Source organism: Protomyctophum parallelum (genome assembly GCF_964188405.1).
Source record: "Protomyctophum parallelum genome assembly, chromosome: 5".
NCBI classification, from domain to species: Eukaryota; Metazoa; Chordata; class Actinopteri; order Myctophiformes; family Myctophidae; genus Protomyctophum; species Protomyctophum parallelum.
In genome coordinates, this window is record NC_139702.1 from 12098032 (window position 1) to 12115237 (window position 17206).

Genomic DNA, 17206 nt, shown 5'->3' on the forward strand with positions numbered 1-17206 from the left:
CCCACCCAGATATACAATCATTTAACCACTTTAAAAAAAAATGTCCCTCACTGAAAAATGTGAAAGTATAGCCGATCTACAAGCTCACAATGCATCACAATCTGCTATTTGTTGTAAATGTTCCCCCCAGAATAGAGGGTATGCACATTCATAAAGTGAATGGCAAATCGAGTGGCAAAGTGAGTTTAACGTTGTTTAATGCAATCATATTGGACTTTTCTGTTTGGATCAGGGGGGCAGTCAGACAGATATTTTGTGAAGCCATTAAGGAAATCGTAGTTCATATAATGGCCTGTTGTGGCGCTGTCATTGGGCCCAAAAAAACCCATAGCCCCATAGAAGTCCATGTATTTGGGCCCAACTTCACCTAGACTGTATTACCTTAATAAACATGGTCATGAATACTTTCTGCTTCCAGTCACTAGTTTAAAGTCTCATTTCTAATGTCATAATATTCTTTTTGGAAAATTATGGTCCCATTTATTTAAAAAATGACCATAAAGTTGCGTATGTTCTGAGGGGCGTGGCTACCGTTACAGTCTATGATCGGGATTCCCTTCCCACTCGAGTCAAAATAAAAACCAACGGAGAAGAAGGGGGGAAGTCCCGCCTCGTTGTCTGGGCCAGCCAATGGCCAGCTGGGCCAAAACGGAGCCAGCCAATGGCCAGCTGGGCCCAAACGGATCTAGAAAGATGGCGACTTACAGTGCAAGGAATAACAGGCTTCATTTTACGTCCATGTTAGACCCGGGGAACGCTTTGTCCATATTTTTTACAGTCTATGGTTTGGATGCGACTGAGCGACTGTGGCTCAAGAGGTAGAGCAGGTCGTCCAATGATCCATGGGTCGGCGGTTCGAATCCCGGCTCCTCCTGTCTACATGTCGAAGTGTCCTTGGGCAAGACACTGAACCCCCAATTGCTCCCGATGTGCTGGTTGGTACCTTGCATGGCTTCCGCCGCAATCGGTGTATGAATGGGTGAATGTAATGCACAATCTATGTAAAGCGCCTTGGATAAAGGCGCTATATAAATGCACCATTTACCATTTGATGCATGGGCTGTCAAGGCCAGAAAGTAGTTTTTGGCACTCAGTAGGCGTTCCCACATAAATTCCTGGTTTGACGATACCCTCTCTATAGGGATACTATGACGATACCCTCTCTATAGGGATACTATGCATTTGAGTGGTTAAGGTGAACATTGAGCTCTGTGGAGGCCTAACTATGCAGTAGGCTAGTGTAATATACAGTGTACGTGTATGTGTTAATGCCATTATGTCGACACAATACAGCACGGCTCAATTAATGCTTCGAGCTGTTGATACAATTCCTGGTGGGACTTGATAATGGAATTGAAAATCGGTCTCTCCACTTCAGGCATGTTACAGTCTTGACTGTGTAACACTTCTTTCATGCAACCTCAAACGCCCATCTAATATACAAACTTCAAAAGCCCTGTGTTCTGTGATGAAAAAGAGGGAGGGGAGGGGGGGATGTGGAAAGGAAACCCACAGAATAGTGATTTCTCCCCCCCGTGCATATCACCCCCCCCCCCCCCCCCCCAAGCCCTTTTCATGTCACATCCCCTGGAGTGTTAGACCAATCAATGTCCTTTTAGAAGGCGCCGCGCGCAGATGTCGAGGCTCTTATGTGTCCGTGTTAATATGTATTGATCCTGCTCAAGCGGCGGTGCCATAGAGGTATAGGCCCCAGCGGTCCCTGCACTGCCATATGGAGTCTGCAGGAATCTAGGTGTATTAACCCATTCTGGACTGAGGTCGATAAAAAAAAGGCTTCTAGATCCTAACATTTTTCTAAAAAAAAAACATGTTTCTATGTCAGTGGTGCTCAACCTTTTTCATGTCAAGGACCCCCAGAATTATCTCTATTGGGCCACGGACGCCCCATCTCAAAATATGTAGTTCCAGGGACCCCCTCCCCAGAAGCCAATAGTTTAGTTAAAAATGTTCGCTCTGAAATATATATATATTCAAAGATTTGCGCCGCATTTTCACGACTTTTCAAAAATAGCAGACCTACAAGCTCGTAGCGCGCCACTCGGTGGCGCGCTATGAGCTTGTAGATCTGCTATTTTTCAATAGCTAAATTATAACCCCATGTTTAAAACCCCAAAAGGGGTTCCCGCCCAGCATGGGTTAAACGTGTCATGTGCCTTCCTTTGCACGTTATACCCGACTACCTCTCTAGAGGTCGTCCTCAGACGAGCCCTCCGTCGTCACTTCAATCCCATCATCCCGGTTCTCCATACATTTGGCCAGCTTGTGCTACGTAGGTGCTTTGGGGCTCCTGCGTCTTTCTTGAGTACATCCAGATAATTATGTTTAACGTCGGACGTCCTCGTGTATACCGTGTGTTGGTTCCCACCGTACTCATTTGCTGGCTGGCAGCTCTTGGTGTCGTTGGCAGTGCCCTAGAGCAGTGTTTCTCAACCTATGTACCGCGGCACTTTACTGTGCCTTTGAAATCTCCAGGTGTGCCTCGAGATTTTGACCAAAAGTAACACTAGCCCTCCCCCGAAAGCGATAGATAGGCGTCCTATTGTTGCGTCGTTGTTGTTGTCACACGTCTAAATAGACATGCGAAAACAACATGACGACGGAACAATAGACTCTTCACTCTTAACGACCATCGGCCATAGAAATGTTAATCGCCTGGCAACTTTACTGTATAAATGGGGCACAGCACAGACATTTCGCTCCCCTCCAGAAAGACACCACCAGAACCCGACAGCAGCACACACAGCGCCGCCGAGTCACCTCCACCTGACGACGGCACAGCAACAACAGCAACAACGGCGGCTACAACGCAACGCCTACAAAGAAAGCCCCTGCCAGACTGTTCCGGCGTACCGCGATGATTACATGAAGTTTGGATTCACGTTTACTGGGGATAAAACGTACCCGATTCCGCTGTGTATAGTTTGTGGATTCAAGCTTGCAAACAGCGCATGGTTCCGAGTAAACTGAAGCGCCACCTTCATACCAATCATGATGAACTCGCTACGAAGGACAAACACTTTTTCGTGAGCTTGAAAGAAAAAAAGGAGAAAGACACAACGAAGCAGGCAAGTCTCTTGATACTTGAAAGAATATCCAGCCATCACAGCCAGCGCAATGGCAGTGCTGCTCCCCTTTTCCACAACCTACCTGTGAGCTTAGCTTTTCAAGCCTGACTTGAAAATGAAGAGCTCCGTGTCTGTCTGTCCATCATCCAGCCAGGATAAAAACTCTTTGTTCAGGAAAACAAGCTCAAGGTTCACACTAAGACAGAACTTGTCAAAAATATTTACTTTTCTTTTTATCAATTGTTTTTTACGGTTTTCTTTGTACAAAAGTGCTCAAGTTTAAGACCATTGTATTGTGGCAAAAGATTTTTGTTCTTGTTTTTACAACTCCTTTTTTTTTATTTAGAAGTATTACTTTGCATTGACAAATTGAACATGTGTGTGCTACATTTTGTATGAGTTTTCAAAAATAAATTGGTGAAACTGAGGCACTGTCTCTGTCCTTTTCTTTCTCTTTAAAGTAATTTGACGAGTGCTGTCATGTGTGTTTTTAAAAGTATATTGGGTTCATATATATATATATATATATATATATATATATCATATATTATATATACAGTATATACACACACCATATATCTAGGTGTGCCCCGAGATTTTTAGGCTATGAAAAGTGTGCCCCGGGACAAAAAAGGTTGAGAGACACTGCCCTAGAGTACAGTAGTTTAATTCTCCTGGCTGGCTACCCAGCGACTTTCTAAACGGAACAGTTTCTGCCATGGCATTGATGGGTTCATACAACCATGAGAGGAGAGACTGAATGTAACTGAATTCAGTTACCAAACTGTGCCCAGCAAGTAATTCATTTTAATGTATTGTACCCCCCCAACACATATTCACGCACAGTCGCACACACACTCACACGTCTCTCTGTGGTAGTGTGGGCAAAATCATCTCTAAATCACATTTGGGTGTCGTTCTGAGGCCACACACACACACACACACACGTGCGCGGCTGCGTGCACAGACAGCGCACATTCAAAAGGTACCCAGCTGTCTGCAAAAGTGGACTGGGGCTCTGTGTGGTGACAGCTGGCACTGGGACGGTTCACTTACCTCGGGTACAGCCGGGCACCAAGCATGCCAGAAACACACACAGGCATGGTGACTAGAAACATCACTCTGCCCGCACGCACGCATGCACACACACACACACACACACACACACACACACACACACACACACACACACACACACTAGAGAGACGTAAAGAAGACATTGATTGGCAGAGAGAGGTAGGCTATATGATTATGAAGCTCGTAATATAAAAAAAATATTAACCACTTAAACCCTCAAGACTTGTTAAAACGGACCTGAGTTTTAACTGTAATTGGACCACTTTTCTTCCGTCTACACCCAATCGATTTGTCAGAAATAGCTGGTCACGTTGTGTGGCGCATTGTGAGCTTGTAGATCTGTTATTTTTTGGGCAAATAACAGCCCATAACAGGCACCAGGCTGTGGCTCAAGTGGTAAAAAATAACGAGCATGCAGCTATCGGTATTTCACAAATTAGCTTCGATGTGACTCAATTTTAAAACAATCAAATCAAATCTCTGCACGCTGTGACATTACTCACCGCTTCGCGTTTTGAGAGAGAGAGACTGAAAGTGGTTCTGTGTCATTTCACATGAACTACAATGAGATGATCTACTATGAAAATTAAATGCCAATTACAGGCCAACGCACTGCAAAAGTTGATTAGAGATTAGTTAATGATGCCCAAACTGAATTCAGACAGCTCAGGTCCATGCAAAGACACACGCACGCACGCACACATGCACACGCACACTCGCACACACACACACACACACACACACACACACACTCATATTTAAAGCGTTTTAATCAAGTAAATGCTAAAACTATTTATACGAATATGCGTGCTTTGGAGTTATTGTGTAATCCATCAAAGACGTGCTTAGATTATATTGAAAAAGACGCGCGCACACACATACAGAGAGAGAGAGAGAGAGAGAGAGAGAGAGAGAGAGATGGCGGGCAAGGCAGTGCCGAGGAAAGAGGGGAAGGTGAAATTGGTTTTGTGTTTTTCTTTAGCTTTCACCATGCGGTCCAATAAGGTCCCAGGTGACGTTAGATAGACTTCATTAGTGCCGTGAATCACTCAACAAGACAGATTGCACTGGGCCAGAACAACATACCAAGCTGGTATCAATCAGTGGCGATGGACACTGTACAGTAGTTAAGACTGCAGGCTTTGGATGGATGACGGGGTAAATTGGATGTTTTAAGTGACGATGTGATTGTCATTTCCACTCTATCAGCCGCTTTTAATAAACCCAGTGTTGGATTTACTGTGGAGGTGGAGGGCCTGTTTGATGCTTGATATGTATATCCCCCTTTGGTCATTCATTTGTATCGCCGGTGGTGGTGGTTGATATGTTTTATCCCTGCTTCGTCAGACTGATTTAAAATGTCCAGCAATTTAGACTGTCTTATGTGTGTGTCAGTGTTTCAATTTAACAATTTAATTTAAATTTTAACCGGGAACCTTCTGTTTCCAAAGTGGCTGCTCTAGCAACTTGAGCACAGCGGGCAGGAAAGACAGTTTATTCCACCAGAGTTTCTCTTTTTCAGATGCCAGTATAAGTGAAGCAAAACAAATTATAATAAATAAATGCATCTATAATATATGATTTGACTGAGTTAGAAAATAAAATGTTCCTCAGCCTACTTTACATCTGTCATGACTCAAAGCACGGTGCAGACCACTCACTCAACTATACAATACGAATCCAATCTGCCAATTGGTATAGGGGAGGATCTGATGTGGATTCAATCCATATTAGATCCTCCCCTATTCTAATTGGCTAATTGGATTTGAGTTTTTTTTTTTATCATGTCATCTAACTGGTTCCAGCTGGGCTCTTTTACATTTTAGCACGCACCTCAGTACACAGTAAAATCCTCAGTGTTAATGTAATTCTGACTAGTGTACAAATGGAACCAAATGTTCCATTTGCGCATTCTTAAGAGTGCCTTGCACGGTTTCCTCCGCCATCAGTGTATGAGCATCGCACCTGTCACAGACATGATGTCACAGACATGATGTCACAGACATGATGTCACAGACATGATGTCACAGACATGTGCAGAGCAAGTTCAGTCAGGAAACTCAGTGCAGTTGCTGCAGGCCGTTAATCGGGCTGCCTCAGCATTATGTTCTCATTCACATGATTCACTTCATCCAATCACACACTCATTCCATTTTCATAACAGCTATTTAAACTGGAAGTTTGCACTGCTCAATCTGCTTGCATGCTTGCTGCTGCACACTGATGCTCATTTGCTGCTCACCCTCCTCCACCCCAGCTACCACCTGTCGTTTTGGATCTGCTGTTTAGGTACGGGGGATTCGTAGTCCCTCTGGTTGGGACTGATGCGCTTGATCCGAGTACCTAAAAAGCAGATTCATCGCCAAACCATAATAAATATATTGCTCATTTTACATTCAATAAATATATATTCCATCCATTCTTGAGTTGTCCTGACTGAAATTAATTTGTGTGAATGGGTGAATATAAATGCACATAAATGCACAATCTATGTAAAGTGGTTTGGATAAATCGGGTTTAATGGCGAAAATGTACGGCCGTCTTTCAGGCTAGACTGCCTATGTTTAAAGTGACCTTTGAACAGCCAGTGCACCGACCGCTGAGTTGCTTGTCATGAAAATCCATTTGAAGTGTAATCAAAGTAAAGCAACCTCCTGCTGCCTCCTGCATCATGTGCACATTCAAAACAGGTGGTACGCATGGGCCGTTGAGTGATATAGTCAACGAGCACTTCCAAACTCCAGCACTTAGAAAATATCACACCCGTGTGAACTGAGTGGTGCAACTCCCCTCCCCTCCTGGTGCTCACAGTCACATAGGTGCATGGGTGGGTGAACGTCACATAGTGACAGGTTATTTAATATAGTGTTTTTATAGCTCCGGTGCGCTCCGGGGGCGTCAGATCTTACCGGGTCGGAGATCCGGACCGTCCCGGCCCACTTTCACCCCTGAGTGTAATTGCTTGTTGTAGTGTAGAAAAGTATTCCATAGCGGCCGTCACAACAACAGACCGGGCAGCGCACGGCTTCTTCCTCCGGCAGATTCGCCATTGTAAACAATGGGACTCAATTTCCCATAACCCTTTGTGCGACGTATTGGATTTCCCGTAAAAAAACGGATTAAAAACGTGGATTAAACATAACTCTGGCAACTCGCGAATAGCAGGGAAAGTGCTCTACAATGAATTAACTCGGGGCAACTCGTGAATAGTAGTCATAAAAAGTGTTATAAAAAGCGCTACATAAATGCACCACATTTTACCACATTATTGTATCTCTCAGGTGTTCCCTCCAAGCGTAACGAGCTGTACTACGACTGCTGCAAGGAGCCGTACCCCGACGTGACGTTCACGGTGACCATGAGGCGGCGGACGCTCTACTACGGCCTCAACCTGCTCATCCCCTGTGTGCTCATCTCCGGCCTGGCCCTGCTGGTGTTCCTGCTGCCCGCCGACTCCGGGGAGAAGATCTCACTGGGTACGTAAAGCACTGGTGGTGTTTTTGGCACGCAGGAAAGTTTGATTTTAGCTTTAGTCCTAGGGCTGTATTTTGCGTGTCTTAAGTACCAGGTCTTATTCCCTAACTTGAGTAAACTAAAGACCTGGAGGCGTGATCAATGCTCTTTGGCAAAAAGGAAAGGAAAGGTACTATGTTTACTCAGGGTAACTGGACTAAGCTCAAGAACTTGTTTACAGCCAGGCCCTGCTCATAGAACATTTCATGGTAGGGGTTCAATGCCTTGTCCAAGGGCACTTCAGCGCTGGTAATTTTAACGTGCCGGTCCGGGGATACGAACTAGCGACCTTCCGATATCAAGACCGCTCCGCAAACCGTCCGGCCACCGCTGCCCACACATGGCCACTCAGAATAGCCAAATGGCATTGATCACGCCTCCAGGTCTTTAGTTTACTCAAGTTGGGTAATAAGACCTGGTACTTAAGACACGCAAAATACATAGTCTCTTGAATATAGCTTCCATTTAGTTTTAGTCACATTTTAGTCACCTTTACACTTGCAGTGTAAAAATAGCCGATTTAGCTCTACAACGCGTCGCACTGCGACTCGTTGTGAGCTTGTAAATCGGCTATTTTCAGCATGCAACCAAGTGAATGAAATGACTAATACTGGATCTCTTGTCCACTAGTTTTTATTGGTTGACGGAATTGTCAGTATATTTAGTCTTAGTTTTAATCATCATAGCTTAGTTTTTATTTAGTTTCCATTTAGTTTTCCTCAGTGGAAAAAGGTAGTCGACGAACATTTTTCGTTTTTGTTTTAGTCGACGATATCAACACTGAAGTAAAGCACTGCTTCTCTCAAGCCTTTTCATTATAGTCTATACTTGCCAGCCCATATAGAGCCCCATTGTCAACCCAGACATTCTGAGTGCCCTAAAGTTTTATGTTAGAAATGTTGAGTTGAAACTGCCGGGTGCTAACTTGCATATGTTGGGCAATTTTCATAATTAGCATAATAAGCTGGGGTACCATTGACATGCCCATATAAGGCACATTTTTCAAAATTCCATTAGGCTTCAAGTGGCATGTGACATGTCAAACTAGGATTCATGATTCTGAATCCATTCCAAGCATTAGTTTTGAACGAAAAACACTCCTTCGGCTAAAAACGGCCATAGCCGTAATCACAAATGTTATCTTGATCATACTAAAAGCGTCTCACAATGATCAAAAACGGCAGATCTACAAGCCCGAAACGCAGCTCAAAGCAACGCATTTTTTAAATAGTTGATGTGCTATTTTGTTTGTTTTGTTTTCATCCTGAAAAGCCACAGCTTTGGACATAAATATGAGGTTTCCAGCCGACAGGGACGATATGCCTTTGGCTGCAGACACCTATCTGAAAATATTTAGTTTAGTGCCAGGGACCCCCAAGATTTGTGTTGTTCAGATGACGTTTTTCTAAATTAAATACAAATGTTTGATATTGGCAATAATTATATTCAGACAGTATACTATATTTATAATAATCTATCATCTATAGCAGTGGTTCCCAAAGTTTTTCATGTCAAGGACCCCCAAATTGACACGTATTAGCCCGCGGACCCCCATTTGAAAAAGATATGTCAGGGATTATTCTCAACCTGTTTAATTTCAAGGACCACCAGTTTGATATGCATTAGTCTACAGACCCCCCATGTAATGGCATTTCTATCTCTGAGACCCCAATTCATATTGTAAAATCAATGTTAATTTAACTCTGAGAGGGGACAAATGGAACCAAATGGACCCGTTAGGGTCCATTTGGTTCCATTTGTCCACTCTCAGAGTTACAGACCCATAAGGGTCCATTTGGTTCCAAACTATCATTTAGCTCCTCCTGGTACTCCCTCAATGACCCCTGGGGGTCCCTGGACCCCACACACAGATGTGTTATAGCGCGGACGGAGGAGTAATGGAAGCTGATCAGTCTACATCCGCTGCACACTGAATCCCAGAACTATTGTGAACCCGTTCATGTTTCATTGCTCTATGCTAATGTTGACATTATGGCCGTGAATTAGTGTGCGGGCTAGATTCTATTCATTACCAGATGAATTAAAAAAAAACCCTGGTGTAAGCATGGCAATGTAATCACCCGGACAAAATGGCAGATCGTACCAAAATGCCATTCGGTGTGACACAATGAAGAAAGACTGAATGCATTTTTTTGAAAACAACCTTCCAATTTCACACACGCACATGCCACGCACGCACACACGCACACACACGCATGCACGCACGCACGCACACGCACGCACACACACATGTCAACCCATTCTCTTCCTATCTGCCTCCAGGAATCACAGTGCTGCTGTCGTTGACGGTCTTCATGTTGCTGGTAGCAGAAATCATGCCCGCTACGTCAGACTCTGTTCCTCTCATAGGTAAGATGCACTGCAGTTCTGCTCGCATATATCCACTGAACATTACTTGTTTTTTTGTTTTTTTTATCAACAATGAATATCCATGTGGTAACCTCATGTGTAACCATGTGTTCTACTGATGAATATTATTACTAAACACATTTCTAGATTATTTTAAATGAAATTAGGGTGAATTATGTTTGATGAGCGGTGGTCTTTATTCCTTATTGATATAAGGTGTTGCAAATCAACTAGATACAAAGCTGGTGTTACGCCTGCGTGAACAAGAACTGCTAGGTTCAAGTGTGCATTTGTCTTGGCTGGACTGCAACAGGGCCAGGCCTATAATATAACACACACTATTCGCAATGGGACATATAGCCTATTCTAATAACCGTGTCTCAAGGGTTGTCTCAATTCATAATTTGCTTGTCAAGGAGAAAAAAGTACGTATTGCAGATTGCTAGTTTTATTTTTATGCACTAAAAGCAACGGCCCGAGAGGGCAATAATGCCTGACATCTAAGGTGTTTCAAAACATAAATCACGGGGTTGTCAGCTTTGTTTTGACTATATGAGTGGTAGTGTTCCACCTCCTGGAAACTCTGAATGTGTTGCCCAACCCAATACGGTAGACAGTTTTCTTCTGCACTGTGAAGTAACCGTAGGGTCAACAAACGCTCGCTCAGATTTGATCCTCCCAATCTCAACGGTTTCGCTGCTCGATAAAGTGTAAAAAGGGAATGTACCGGCGTGTTGTCCCCAAAGGTCCAAGCAGCGAGGTAAACGTACACCTGAGTCTGAGGACACAATCTCTCTGTCGTATCTCCCCTGTGTTTCATCATTTTATTAAACCAGGGGCCATATTTTTTGAAAATATGAAAATACCTTACGACTGACGGCATCTCCTGTCATACTGTATGTACCTTAACAATACAAGTAAGACGCGCAAACGCGGGAAGCGAACGCAGCTCGTGTGTGTGTGTGGTTGTGTGTGTGTGTGTGTGTGTGTGTGTGTGTGTGTGTGTGTGTGTGTGCTACAGCTGCGCCCTGTGTGTGTGTGGGTGTGTGTGCTACAGCTGCGCCCTCTGGTGGCGGGCGGGTGGTGTCACAGCGGGACAGACACAGACATGATCTGCAGGGTCTCATAGTTAGTGCTCATGACACACAGACACACACACAGACATGATCTGCAGGGTCTCATAGTTAGTGCTCACTGCATTCGCAATCACTGCGTTCGCAATTATTTTGTTGGTACTGTAGTCAAATGTAACCAGGTCTAAAAAGGTCACATATTAATTCTACACACAATATGAATTTGATTTATGGTCCATGTTATTTATGGCGGGCCACATAAAATAATATGCCCATAAAATAATATGGACGATTGTCCCCTTGGACGAACGCTGTGTTAAGCCTAATAACACGGATGGATTGCAAGCATCATGTATGATCTCAGCATGAATGGAATAAAAGCCCCAGAATGTCGTCATACTGTACATCATTGGTCCCAGACTGCTGGCCACATGTAGTCCCAGATCAACACTGCTATTATACCCTGTCTTGTTTAATTGAAGACCCGAGCCCGATCTCACCCAAGCAATCCCGTACATACACTACTGGAAAACCCTAAAAATCCGTAGATATTATTACACTACTACTGTTTTGACCGCAACAGGGCTTTCACGCACGTTATCTCAGTCGGGGGAAAATGCTCTCCCCACAACATTATTCACCATTCTGCATGTGCCTATATCGGGTTGCAACTCGGACGGGGCAACTCGCTCGGTGGTGTCTCTCGTACGTTGCTCAAGTTCGGTAGAGACGGCGCCCCTCTGTCGCGGTCTATATGGAGGATTTCAGTGTAATATGTACGGATTGATTTCAGTGTAATATGTACGGATTTTTGGGGGTTTTCCAGTAGTGTATGTACGGAATTTGCCAATCCGTGTTATTTCACCGCGTTTGGGTGATCTCGGGTTGGAAGATCCACAAGGTATATGACTTTAACCCATTTAGTTAAAAACATTCACTCTGAAAGAATATATATTCAAACATTTGGGCCACATTTTTACGATTTTTCAAAAATAGCAGACCTACAAGCTCGTAGCGCGCCACCTCGGTGGCTATCTACAAGCTTTTTTTCTATGAGCTAGATCTACAAGCTACACGATAAAAAAAATTTAGCAGATCTACAAGCTCGTAGCTTGTAGATCTGGGTTAACTATCGGTGTGATGTGATGTGATGTGAGAGATATGAGAGAGAGAGGCTATGAAAGCAAGAATCAATTACCCAGCCGAGGTCAGTTCAGGATGGGGATCTCAGACTGACTCTGACGACATTGACTGACTGCCCATGGCGCGCCGGCTCAACGACTGGACCTCAGATGCATCAATGTTTTAATCACACATAAGACTGACACAAACATTGTTATAGTCAAAGAGAAACAAACTCAGGTGTGCTAATTGTGCCAATAAGGAATCAACCTGTGGCTGCCTGTGGTGTTAAAAACCTCCTTCTGTTGTTATTGTGTCCACAAAGTGTTGTTGGTAATTGGTGAGGCGAAAACGTTTGAATAATCAATGTAAGGTCTCACCTGTGGTTTGGCCTGGAGGATATTATATACCCTGTGCCTGTGCCTGCAGAAATGGTTTACAGAGAGAGAGAGGGAGAGAGAGAGAATGAAGGCAGGTGGTGATACAATGTGCTATTAAAGACAGCAGAGGAGAAAGGGCTCTAGGTAATGAGAGCTGGCACCTCTGTGTGGAGCCAGTAGCTATTAGCTCAGCTCTGTGTGGTGTAGTGTGGAGCCAGTAGCTATTAGCACAGTCCACTTTATTGGAAGGGACACGTACAGTACATCTGTACTGCGGAGGCAGAAGTGATAGATGAAAGATTCAATTAAATGGTTCTCAAGTTCATCCGTGTCATTTATGAATCAAATTATGTTGAAATGTTATATGTATACGCCGGAAATATGAAGGTTTTTGCCCTTAAGTCGCGATGCTGACTGTGTGTGTGTGTGTGTGTGTGTGTGTGTGTGTGTGTGTGTGTGTGTGTGTGTGTGTGTGTGTGTGTGTGTGTGTGTGTGTGTGTGTGTGTGTGGGTGTGTGTGTGTGAGAAACTAAACGTCTATCAACAGCTGAATTGATATGAATGGAAATGACTCTGGCTATTATGTAATAATTGTGACAGCGTAAATGCCAGCGCTTACCAATGCTACAGTACTTTCCTTGAAGAGAAATACTTGTGATTGGTTGATTGATTAATGTATTAGAGTTTAGACAGAATGTTAAAACAGCAACAGAGTACTCATGGTCAAACACTCCAAAAGGGATAGCACCAAAAAAGTCCTTGCAGTCTAGACTAGAATAGTAACTAGAATAGTATCAACAACATTTATTGATTTTTGAGGAAAAATAACACCCTGTATCATTTCCTCTCCCTTGGACCAGCTGAAAGGTGGATTTCCAGGCCTGTTTTAAAAGAACTTCTAGGAATGATGTTCAAATGATAAAAGGAAATATCCACACTCTCTCTCTCGAGTATAGTTTCTTAGGAACTTCTTTATTTGTAATAAACATGATCATGTTCTCTCTGTGTTACTATTCTCAGCCCAGTATACTTTTTCACGAAATCTCTAAAAAGAGAATACCAGCACTCGCGGAAATGCATGTCCTTTAAGGCACTTTATTTGTTTATATTAATTGGCATAGTATGCTATGTATAGTATGCACAACGTACGCGTTTCGGCTTGTAGCCTTCGTCAGCAGTGCATGCTGTAAACAACAGTACTTTGCCAGTACCATGATGATAATAATGTCCGTGTTCCTGTTCTCAGCCCAGTACTTTGACAGTACCATGATGATGATAATGTCCGTGTTCCTGTTCTCAGCCCAGTACTTTGCCAGTACCATGATGATAATAATGTCCGTGTTCCTGTTCTCAGCCCAGTACTTTGCCAGTACCATGATGATAATAATGTCCGTGTTCCTGTTCTCAGCCCAGTACTTTGACAGTACCATGATGATAATAATGTCCGTGTTCCTGTTCTCAGCCCAGTACTTTGCCAGTACCATGATGATCGTGGGCCTGTCCGTGGTGGTCACGGTCCTGGTTCTGCAGTTCCACCATCATGACCCACAGGGAGGGAAGATGCCCCAAGTGGTAGGCGGCTGCATGACTTCTTAATATCACGTTATATTCTTTATAATATGTACAGTACTGAGTCAAATGCTGAGCGTTATGTGAGTGAGCAACAATGTTTACACTCTCAGAGTGAAACCTCAGCACTCTCTAGCACTCAGGATTTTTGCTGTGCACATACACGTGCACACACGTGCACACACACACACACACACACACAGGCACGCGCAATGATTTAAAGGGTTGTACAGATATTTTTCTATTTAAAACAAAATAATGATAAATACAAAAATGATAAATAAAATAATTAAACAAATTGAAGACGAATATGATATATAGGAGTTGAATTTAGAGTTTTTTTTATTATTGTTTAATTGTTCAATATTTTGTTTGTTCATTTGTTTGTTTTTTCTTTTCTTCTTTTGTTTAAATTATTATAAAAAGTAGCCTATACTGTTGGATATGCCGATCATCAGGTATTCTTTTCTTATTCTCCTTTATTAGGAAATTATATTGTATTGTAGTACACCAACATGTGCAAAATGAAATCAAATGGAAAAAGTTAGATAAAGCTGAGATATGCCCTATAAATGAATGCAATCATTCTCACAGTTGCTCAGTGTGTGGTGTTGTGACTTGTTGTTCTGGTGAGCTGTCCAAACTGTCTGTGTCCAAGCCGAGGTTCTGGTGAGCTGTCCAAACTGTCTCGACTACTCGCCCCGTTTCTGTTTTCCTCCCAGAATTTTCCCCAGTGAGGGGTGGGAGAGGTAGGACAGCAGACGGCTGGACTTTGAATTTCTCTAACTATAAACTTTCATGACAGCAGACAGCCTAAGTACAAATATAATTTATGAAAAGCTACTAAGTCTGTTCACAGAAGTTGTTGTAGGATATGTGGGGATTATCTGACGAGGTACCATTTGAGGGGGCAAAACCATATACTAAATAATACTAAATTGTTTATAGGTTCAATATAAGTCAAATAATATAGCCTTTCCACAGGAGTATCTTTTTATATTTTTCCAAAAAGAATACAAACAGCCAATAGCATATTACAAAGTTATCCCCCTCACTGGGGAGAATTCCGGGAGGAAAAACAGGCAAGCACCGGGGCGAGTAGTCCAGTATTCAACTGTCTGTGTCCAAGCCGAGGCATCATTGCCATGCTCGACATCTTTCCAGTCTAGTATAGGGTAATCTCTCAAGACAGATTCAGAGCTCCGCAGCTGAATCTGTCAGCAAAGCAATCTAGAGTTTGCTGTCAGTAGGAATGTAAACCGAGACGCACCACCGGAAGAGGAGAGCTGAAGGAGAGTGAACGCCGGTCCGACATCCGGTCTCTACACGGGGAATTGGGCGGTTCCCCCAGAGGCATATTCAAAGGGGGAAAAAAACTTTTTTTCTTTTTTGGCTTTGGGTTCCCAGATTGCCTCGAGGGTAATGTGAGTCAGAGGGAAATCATACTCTCATGCTGAACATTCTGATATTTCTTCATCTTCTTTTTGTTCATCCATATTTCTTTATCTCCTTTTTGTTCATCCATATTTTGGTCCCTGACATTCTGTCTGCCTCCGCTGTCATCTCTCCCTCCTCCAGGTCCGGATCATCCTCCTCAACTGGTGTGCCTGGTTTCTCCGCATGAAGAAGCCCGGCGAGGACCGCAAGACGGCCACCGGCTCCAGCAGCGGCACCTCCTCGACCAACGCCTACAAGTACTGCCACCCTGCCCCGCACCACGCCAGCACCACCAGCATCCCCATGACCACCATTCCAGGCCAGGCGTCCAACCCGTCGACCACCTCCACCACCACCACCACCACCACGACCAACGGGAACATGAACCTGTACTTTGGCTACCACTCCATGGGCACGGACAACCCCGCGTTCCCCCCCACGAGCACGGACTCGGGCGTGGTGATGTGTGGCGGCGGCGGCGGGATCGGAGGCAGCCAGACGAACGGGTCGTCGTCCCCGCACGACCACCCCCTCCAGACCAGGACTTTGCTGCTGGAGCACGTGCCCGAGATCTCCCGCATCCTGGAGGAGGTGCAGTACATCGCCAAGCGCTTCCGCGACCAGGACGAGGGCGAGGCCGTCTGCAGCGAGTGGAAGTTTGCCGCGGCCGTGGTGGATCGACTGTGCCTGGTGGCCTTCTCCCTTTTCTCCATCATATGCACCTTCACCATCCTCATGTCGGCTCCCAACTTCTTAGAGGCCGTTACCAAAGACTTCACATAAGGATGAACACCCCCCCCCCCCACACACACACACACATTCACACACACACACACACACACACACACACTCACTCACACTTTCTTTTTCTGAGAGGGATCCCAGGAAGGCTTGGCTAATGCTAAAGGAAACATATTAACACTAAAAACTATATGCCGCACAAACCTCCCTAGGCTACTACTGTTCCTACTACTACTCTGTAACCCCGTTCAGTCCGTTTTTAAATCCACCGTTTACAAGTTATGACACCTCAACGCCAAACATTCCCCCCCCCCCCCCCCCCGTTTTAATATATTTGTCAATAATACATCTTTACGTGTTGATTCTGTGGCTGTACTCCATCTCAAGATGGCTTCCCTAGCTGTATAATCGCTGACAACACCTTGTGTATACAGTAGGTAGCTTGTTGCTCTGTAGCAGGTCGAGGCTACGTGCTCTTGTTAATAATGTAGAAGCTCACTAATGCACTTTTCATGTCAATCCATCTTGGACCGAGTCAGTTCACACTGTCCTCCTTTGAACTAATAGGCTGTTGCTGCACTTTCAAAAGTTGAGAATGGTTAACATTTTTGGAGGAATGTGCATATGATGGGCCACTTGTTTTTATCGGCTGCCCAACGATGCATTTTGTGTCTGCTGAGTCTGCTCTCTTGAGATTGCCGGCTCAACAGGTCTGAAGATTGCCCGTTACTTAGCCTGGTGAGGTTGTGATAAGGTTGTGATATCCCCCAGTGTCGGAAAAGCGCTTTTGGCAGCGCTTATTTATTCATAAACAGTTGGACAGTGTGAACACAGACTTG

The 17206-nt window shown here is 44.2% G+C and overlaps 1 protein-coding gene across 1 annotated transcript in view; it reads left to right on the forward strand.

Annotated features, from left to right (window-relative positions):
- LOC310858195 (neuronal acetylcholine receptor subunit alpha-7-like) overlaps positions 1 to 16409 on the forward strand; it is a gene marked incomplete at both ends in the record, with an annotated part of 66074 nt that extends 49665 nt beyond the window's left edge. Inside the window, 4 exons of the mRNA XM_083764300.1 lie at positions 7445 to 7639; positions 9960 to 10046; positions 14083 to 14192; positions 15768 to 16409. Coding sequence (XP_083620426.1) covers positions 7445 to 7639; positions 9960 to 10046; positions 14083 to 14192; positions 15768 to 16409 — 1034 coding nt within the window. The remainder of the gene's footprint in view (positions 1 to 7444; positions 7640 to 9959; positions 10047 to 14082; positions 14193 to 15767) is intronic.
- Positions 16410 to 17206: the final 797 nt, after the last annotated feature.